At 36.6% G+C, this 9,350-nt stretch overlaps 1 protein-coding gene across 2 annotated transcripts; it reads right to left on the reverse strand.

The window, feature by feature from the left end:
* Window positions 1-2,499: 2,499 nt before the first annotated feature.
* On the reverse strand, window positions 2,500-9,350 carry LOC120342195 (uncharacterized). 2 transcript variants are annotated; one of them, XM_039410916.2, is made up of 3 exons: window positions 6,434-9,350; window positions 5,133-5,326; window positions 2,500-4,201 (listed from the first exon to the last, which is right to left on the reverse strand). In XM_039410916.2, the coding sequence occupies exons 1-3, from the start codon at window positions 9,347-9,349 to the stop codon at window positions 3,937-3,939; spliced, it is 3,375 nt and encodes a 1,124-aa protein (XP_039266850.2). In that variant the 5' UTR covers window position 9,350; the 3' UTR covers window positions 2,500-3,936. The 2 variants fall into 2 exon arrangements, with proteins under 2 accessions (XP_039266850.2, XP_039266851.2); XM_039410917.2 differs by having other exon boundaries at window positions 4,063-4,201; window positions 6,448-9,350.

Here is a 9,350-nt window from a genome sequence, read left to right on the forward strand (position 1 = left end):
ACTATTTCGATTATATATATATATATACTTTGCTGTCGAACGATGCTTAGAATATGATTTAATATTTAGTAGAGTTAGACGCTGCCGTGTGCAAAAGTAATATCACAATAGGATAAGGTTACAAGAAGTTAAAAATATTTGTATCTAGAGATGTACCGATGTATCGGTATCGGGTATCGGTATCGGCAATATCGGTCATTTTTCCGGTATCGGCCATGTATCGGTATCGGTTAAATTGAGGCCGATATACCCGATATATTTATCTTTTTGATATGGTCCAGAATGTTTTAAAAAATAAGGTGGAATACTACTTTTTAATTTATTTTTTGTCTGGAGAGATCGTGAGCTATGAGCCATACATGTCCCCACCCCCGCGAGAGAATAGGATTCACGTGTTTTTAGCTATTCATCAGCCAAACTAGCTCAACTAATTTGGCTATTTTTGCTGTCAAATTTTAATATTGACATTTTTAATATTACATAGTAATTATGAAGAAATATATCAACACAGCACATAACAAAAAGCAACTAGGCGACCAGTTTCAAATCATACAGTGGAATTGGGGTCCTTATTAACGGCACATGGACTTTTGTCACGGGTATAAATTCTGACTGTTTGTCGTCAAGTACGAGTGTCATTTAATCCGTCGACATCGATAAACTAAAGTCCGAAATTTAAAATATATGATAACAATTGTAAAATATTTTATATTATAAAATAGTAAAGTAAAAAAACAATCCTCGACGGTTATAGGTAGGCCTTCTTTTTGTCGGTGCTGATTGATACTCTTTCATTTTGGCTTTGACTTATTGCGTCGACGATTACGATTAGCTACAAAATAAAATATTTGTAAAATGCTTTTAATTTGAACGTAGGACGGCGGCGCTAGAATGTGTGGGTGATATTCGATATTCTTTTAAACACGAATAACGATATTCGAAGGACGCGATATTCATATTAAGTTCAAATTGGACATCGGGCTTATGAGTTTTCTAATTGAACACCGAGATTACTAGCGTTACTGTACAATGTATCTCAATCAGTTGAAGAAAACATCAAACATTAATTTAATGTTATGTGATATATCTTTCTTTTCGATCTGAAATAATGTGTACTATGAACAACTCTCAAAGATCATTGTTTTAACCCGTCTGCCCTACACAGCACACCTAATTAAGTAATAATTACATAGTATCGGTATCGGAATATCGGTAATATCGGCGTTTTTGTAGTATCGGCGTATTGGTATCGCGATTTTAGCTGGTATCGGATCGGTATCGGTATCGGCGACAAAAGTGGTATCGGTACATCTCTATTTGTATCATCGCTGACAGTTTTTAACATCAAAGTCAACCCTTTTTCTCTTTGCCTATTCCTTCATTCCTATGCATAAAACTACAGATGGATCCTCAGCCAGTGTTATGCGCAAGTCGCTCTCTCGTTTTTTCACAGAAGTAGTCGTACAGTAATTTATCCTGTGTTCAGGAATAGGCAGGCTTGTCCATGGGACATATTTTTCTGTCCCATTCCCATAGCAATTATTCCTGTCCCATCCCATCTCATGAGATTCCCATTGGAATCTTATTCAATAAAAATTGTTAAATTTAGGTTTAGCATCTACTAAATAGGACTACATGTACGAAGAGACATGCAAAACAACAAAATTTCCGGACTTTGTTAACTTTATAGTCATAACTAATATACATGTGTCCATCAGCTCTTTCACGGAGTATATTGTTAATAATTAATGTTAATAATATTTTGCTCTTTATAACTAACAAGAGAGCTATGCTCAAATATATGGACACGAAATATTTTTTTACCACCATTTCCCCGAAAAACATACGGTTTTCGTGTCCCATGGGAAATACAAATGTGTGCTATGCCTGTGAATAGATATTATAATAATGATAATATTAAACGGCAACATCTTTTTGATGTGAACGATCAAGTCATCAAAAACGCTAATTTTATTGTTTGCAATTTTCATACAAACGTTCATATTGATCCTTTTCTAAAACATAGTTTCTATACTTTGGTGCCGAACCATGCTCAATATTAGGCAGTTGTCATAAAAAGAATATCTCTTTTCTGTAACTTGCACTCCTGATTCGATTCCACCCTCCGTTAAGCTCAAAATTTTCTAGGGCGGTAGACCACTGTAGCCTAACTAATATACATATCTTTTTTTTTATCAATATCAATGTTGTTACAAATGAAGCGTGGCGTCCAGGAAACGCTGTTAAACATCACTGCCAAAGATGCTTATTAATCATTCCTCATTCCGGCCTTCACAGGGACGCTCTGAAATGATTGACGATATGCTGGCGCCCTGGCACTTACATAAAATGGATGAGAGAACACGTACCTCTTCTTATGACAACACCTCCAATCTACATCTGTACGTTTTTGACATTAAGGTTTTATTTGCTCTGCTTTTCTGTAATCAGTTTTACTTAGTTTGCTTTCAATTATGCTATAGCCTTTTATGCTGATTATGGAGTCGAAACAAACTTTATATTTCATGAAGCACAACTATGCCATACTATAATGATGAAAATAGCAATGAATAACCTTTGACATTACTGGTAGCTTCCAAGCACATTTTAACAAACTTCCGAATAGTAATAAATATGTAATAAAAACAAGTCATCTCATGCAAACGCACTGAAGTCTGGGCCCAAGAGTTGTCATATGATTTGTTGTCATGAAAATGTTTTCCACTCATTCAAAAAACAACAGTTATCTCATGCAAACACACTGAAGTCGGGGCCAAGAGTTGTCATATCCGAATTTGAAAACAGTGAACAATAAATTATAATAGGTTTTTAATGGCAGTGGATATATACCAGGAAAAAAAAATATCCAGGTAATTTGGTACATATTCTTGAGCAGTTTGAGACCTTTTAAAGCCTGTGGCCCCCTTTCGGAGGATTTTAATACTCATGCCCTCTTGTTTATCATTTCATTGGTATTGATAGTGTTATTTCCATCGGCAGATTTCAAATCCCATTATGTTCAAACATTGCATGCTTGACAAAGGGGAGACATTCTGTGAAATGACATCATCAAGCAATTAAACAGTTTTCTTATGAAAGGAAAAGTAAAATCAGTTTTGCGCCTAGCATGATGGCCCTCTCCAACTGCTCTTGAGGCCCCTTGTTCGGCCACGAGCCCCTGACAGGGAATCGCTGTTCTAGACAGAACATACAATTTTCGTCTGAAGCCAAATAGATTAATGAAACTTTTAGGTACAATCATACACAAACAGAAGTTCAAGTGTTAATTCAATTTTTGATTTTCATAGAATTGAGAAATTTATGAGTTGTTATTTAGGATCTCTGTAGATAATAATTGCATAATAACTGTCATTAATATTGTGAATGCTAATATGGCTAAATAAATGTGACTTGATAACAGAATAAGGGCAACGACTCACACATTCTGTATTATTGGCTTGGGAATTTCATTGCAAACAGATGATTTGTAAAATAAACAAATCATCTAAATCAGGGGTCTCAAATTCAGGACTATAGTTTGTGGCCCCCACCCTAGTATGAAAGCTTAATGTTAGTGTGGCCCGCAATTTATTTAGCTCAGTACATGGTTAGTACATTTAATTTAAGTTAGAAGTTCTCGAATTTTTGATGTCACAATCACTAATGGTTAGATTTATATTGATACATTGTAACCGTGTTTCCCAAATGGTGAGATATCACTGTCCATCAGTTAAATAAAGAAATTTGAAAAGATTTGAATTTTTTAAACTAACTAATAACCATGCTTTTATCGTGGAAAACCTGATGCAGTCCAGACCCACCCAGACTCTGCCTCCAGTGGCCCTAGGTAAATTGAGTTTGAGACCTCTATCTTAGATACTTTACATAGAATAACGGCAATGCTGAAGAGAATCAAGATACTTGAAACATTTTTGCCTAGAGTAGAGGTACACGTTTTCTGCCTAGAGGAAAATCATAAGCAGCCCATAATGGGTCATTATTGACACGGCATTCTTCCAAGTACCGAAGTCTATTTTTAGCAGTTATTTTGATCTGGTGTTTCTCAGTTAGATGTTTTATCACATCCTCTGATCTAGTGGGTCCTAGGTATTGTGTTGGCTTTGGACAGTGTTTGCATGCATACAATCCTGTTCCCGTATGTTTCAGAAGATGAACTTTTAGATCCCACATCTTTTTGTATCTGAAAAAGGGAAAAAACAATGTCAGTCAGTCAGCAGTTTATTTTTACCAAAATGCAAATACACTTGATGTGAACAAAAGCTAGGGAAAAAACATGAAACATGGCATTTCAAGGTGAAGGGTGACACGAAAAAACAATGTTGGTTATCGAGCAGTGACACCTAAATTTCCTTCATCAATAGGTTCATTTTAAAATAATCTGTTACTCAAGCTAAATATCCTAAATATAGGAAGGACAATCATATGCTACGGTTACCGTACATTTGAACCCATGTGTATATCCGCGGGTTCAATATATATGCGGGTGCTAAAACCCATGGGTTAGTGTTAGTATTGGTTCAAATACCAGCAAAACAAAAAAAATTCCATAGGTGCAATATATGCAGGTGCAATTGTCGTGGGTTCAAATGTACGTGAACCATATGCTACATATCATTTCAAAACAATGAATTTTCAAGGCACATAGTTCCAAGTATATTTACATAAATAGGAACATATTACATTCATAAGTATTGTCCATATTATGGCAATGAGTTGGTGAAGAGGACCAACTATCTATTACATCATGTACTCGGCTATGTGTGTGTGACAATAGGAATTTTGCATCATGTCCCCCCCAAACCAGTGTACAAAAATTTAAATTCCAAAGTCAGCAATTCATGACAAAACAAAAACTCTTATTTGGGAAATGAACAATAATTTCCACGAATATTAGTAAAATTGGTTCTTCCCAAGTATGTGAACCAAGATGGCGGACACCGTAACGTAGTATGTGTACCAGGTTAGGGTTAGGCCATAATATTATCCCGATTTACCCTATTCACCTGTAGTATTTGTACCTGAAATCATGGCCTAACACGAAACTGGTACACATACTACGTTTCGGTGTCTGCCATCTTGGTTCACATACTTCGGGAATACTGTAAAATTACCTATGCTTGCATTTAATGCATCTCATTGACTTTGAATTAATCAAGTTCTTTGGGTAAAGTTGAAGAGCTTGTATCACACTTTCCTTTGACGTCACATATATACTTCCCTTTAATTTCACATTCTGTCTTACTGGCGGTTGGAATTGCAAACAATTTGTTGTTTTTTGTTGTTTTATTGGCTTTACCTTTAGGCTCTAAAAACAGAAAGCAGTGTAAGAACAAGAATATTGAGTAAAGTGTAGATCAACTTTAACAACAGTTATTTTGTTATATACAACTACATGATAAAATAGAAATAAAAATAGATACTTTATATCACTGACTCCACATGTCTACCAAGATTCAAGACCACAAAAAACAGAACGAACCCAGATCATTTAGAACAGGGGTTCTCAATCTTTTTTCAAAACAATCAATGCGAACCCCCAGTAATCAGACACCAAACAAAGTTGTGATATATTGACTGACAATTTACCGCAACGACAATTTATTGACCAACTGCTGTAACTAAATTAAATATCGGTGTTGATGTTATTGTCCTTGTCCTCCACCTAACTAATGAATTCTCGAGATCTCTCCCAAGTTTCGATGCTTTTCATCACTTTCTGCAATGCTCGCATCACATTGTCTTTTGAGATTTCACAGTTTGGCTAAACAGCTGTGCAAATCACATTGTTGCGTCACAATCACAACAACGCTAGATCAGGAGAATCTACGCTGAGTTTCAATTGGCATGCATTTTCATCTTATAGTTAAGTTAGTTTTCCTTTGTTGAAGGATGTTGAAAAAAAAACACACACGCAAAAACTCGACTGCCATCCAAGTACCCCTCCCTGGAAATCTTCTCGTGAGCCCATTAGGGGTAAATACATTCCTCCATTCTCATGGAAGTAATAAGAAATTTATGGATTCTTATTCTTGGCCACTATTTAAGAATAAAATGAGAGGACTGAACACTGGACAGATATGTCTATATTGGTAATTACCCCAGTCCTAGTATCCATCACAATTGTAAGAACATTGCTTATTCAAATTTTATCAATGAAATTCCATATAGAGTTGAAAAAATACTTAGAAGTCACGATCAAGGTATTTTTTCCAACCAGTAAATAATAAACAATACAAATACGAAATTGGGGGAAAATGTTGAGAACGTCTTTTTACTGGAGGAGAGAACCCGCAGGGAACCAAAGCTGGTTACCGAGCAGGGGCCCCCAACAAGTGACAACTGGAAACTGTTGCATGATATGCTTCCAAAGCACAAATTTGTATATTTGGATATGTTATAGTAGTGGGCTAACCTGTTTAGGCTGACCTGAATTCGTTGACAAAGATGATTGCACTCTAGCTGCTGGAGACTTTTTTGGTTTGATTTCACTTGTGTATGATGCTGTTACGTACTTTATTTCATCCTCCGATAGATGATGAATTTTTTTCATATGGTTGGCTAAATATTCTCGAGAGAAACATAATTTATTGCAAAGTATGCACTTTGCTAACATAATATCGTAACCGTGTTCAAGTCCAGCTCTTTGCAGATGCTCACTCACTGGTGAACAGTCACGACTTGCAGCTAAAGCATCATGGTTTGATAAACGATGCACTTGCAATAAATGACTTCTGATTCCTTGCGATGTGGCAAAATTTCTATGGCAAGTATAACAAATTTGTTTACCAATATCAAACGAAGGCTTGTTAGTCCCATCAGGCGACTTGGCCAAAAGAGATGTTTTTGGAGATCTTATTCCAGAATTTGGTGATGAAGCATGTGAGGTGTTAGTTGAGGTAACAAAAGATTTCAAGGAAGATATATTAATACTTTTCCCAGGTTCTTTTGATCCTATAATTGTTCGTTTGAGCTTAACCTCAATAAGCGGTCGCACCATAGTGCTTGTACTTGGATCAGTAGTGTTGCTAGCAGTGCCCAGTTTTCTTAGAACTATTCTCCTGTTGCTACAGCCTTCGTCCCCCTGAAGAAGATCGGTCCCGTTGCTAAAGGATACTGTTGGTGATGTATTCATTCCAGTGGGAGACGCTTTCTCTACATCCCCTTGTGCTGAAGACTGTTGCGAGGCTGAAACATTTTCTCTATAGGTAATTGGTACGTGGTTCAAAATATTGGTGCCAGATAAGTCTGATTCTAGTTTTCTACTTTTCTGAGGGGGCTCATCATTCATTTCCACTGCTTGTTCAGATGCCCGTTTGATGGTGTTTGAAGAGTTTGAGGTAATATACTTCTGGTTAAATTCTTCATTGCTTATATTATGAAAGGAAAACATATGATTTCTCAACGTTCGCATTCTAGAAAAACTTTTGTTGCAAATAGGACATCCAAAACTGGATATGCGGTCAATTTGTGATGTTTGTTTGTCAACTCTCAACATCTCTTGGTCGTTAGTCTCAATCTTTATCGTAGTAAACGTATCTTCATCTACGGAAGGTGGCTGAAGTTGACTGACTGAATCTGGTGAATATTGTCCAGCGTTTAATATCTCTTGTTTGACTTCTAGCGTTGATGAATTACCATTGGATTCCGTTATATTTTCTGTTTCAGGGCCTTGATTAACCCTTAACAATGAAAGTGAAGGCATCTGGGTACCAAGACCATTTCCAATAATAACTTTTGTCCCAACAGTATTTTTCTTCGCCGGCCGTGTTTTATCATTAGTACCTGATATTTTAACAGTTCTTAAGGTGCGCAACGATGGACTAGCAAATCCTTTCTTATTCAATAATTCTTTTAGCTGATCATATTTCTTGTCACCTTTTATGATAAAATTATGGGATTCTAATAAATGCCGCCGAACATTTGTTCTTCTGCATAGTACCCGTGGACAAACCGGGCACTGCTTGCTGAAGAGTTTAAAAGTGGATGGAAGTACGTTGATCTTTCTACCATCTCCAAGTTTCAAGATTTCGATGCAAATTTCATTCAAATTTTGAATGCTTTGATTCGGCTTATCTTCTTTTTGAGGCAGAGAATCATTTGCTGATTTAGGTGAAGTCGAGTTTGAAGTGATATTTACAATGTGTGGGCTAGATTTGGGTTGATCAGTAGAGGTAGTACTGGAGCTCTTAGCTTGTTTGGACATTGCATTACCATTTCCGCTATGTACAAGCTTCAAAGCATCCATTACAGACAATTTATGTATACGCACAAGATGTCGCCGAACACTTTTTCGTTCTGACATCACCTTTTTGCATAGAGGACAAAAGTGCTTTTTGCTCTGTGTAGACCTCGGACCATTTTGTACGCTTTTACCGATTGTAAAATTCGAGGCGCTATTGTGCATAAATGACATAACTTGTCCGGGTTTTATCATATTTGTACCTTGAACCGATGGCGCAATATTCCTTGGAAGGAAACTTGATCCAACTACATTGGATGGCATGCTTTGAATTGGGTGTTGCGCAACTGGTATAAGATATGTACCATGAGGGACAGATGATGAGTCTATATTATGTACTAAAGTTGTGTTTGAATTGTTCAAACTTTCTGAAGTAGTTAAATTATGAGATGATTCTGGAGGGTGCAAAGCACTGAGAACCCGTTGAAAAGCGGTGTCTTCCTCTTCTGTACTATTGGTTGGTCTATTCATGAATGAAGAAAACACGCCAATGTCTCTACAATACTCTTTCTTGTGTCGAAGTAAATTCGGCAACGCACGAAATAATCCTTTACATCTTCTGCATTCGTACACCAAATTGATATCGTTATGTATAATCGATTTTACTTCTTGCGTGCCATTTGCAAGGCTGTTCAGCAGAGGCTGAACCGCTGATTTGCTTCTTGTAGGTGGATGTTGCATTTCAAGTAAAGCTTCGTCATTGGGAGTATCATCCATCGAAGGTTGGGACGAGCCAGATTCTTGATCTGTATTGTTTGACATGGCTTGATACAACATTTTCAAAATATTTCCCACCAAATCATTGTCTGTATTGAGTGCCTGGGAATCTTTCTCAGTAATACTTGATTCTTGAGTTGGGAACGCACCAGAATCAACTTTGGACTCGTCTTTAGGTTCAGTTTTGCATGGAACATCAGAATTCTCAGATTCATGATTCTGGGATTCTTCAGCCCTCATACTAGTTGAAGAATTGTCATTTTCATTTGATTGATTGACATTTGAAGAAGAGTGCAACGAATCGATAATAGACATTAAATTATTTTTCTTATTGGCGTTTCCATCACTAGAGACTTTGGTCAGACTAGACATC

This window comes from Styela clava, chromosome 3, assembly GCF_964204865.1.
Source record: "Styela clava chromosome 3, kaStyClav1.hap1.2, whole genome shotgun sequence".
NCBI classification, from domain to species: Eukaryota; Metazoa; Chordata; class Ascidiacea; order Stolidobranchia; family Styelidae; genus Styela; species Styela clava.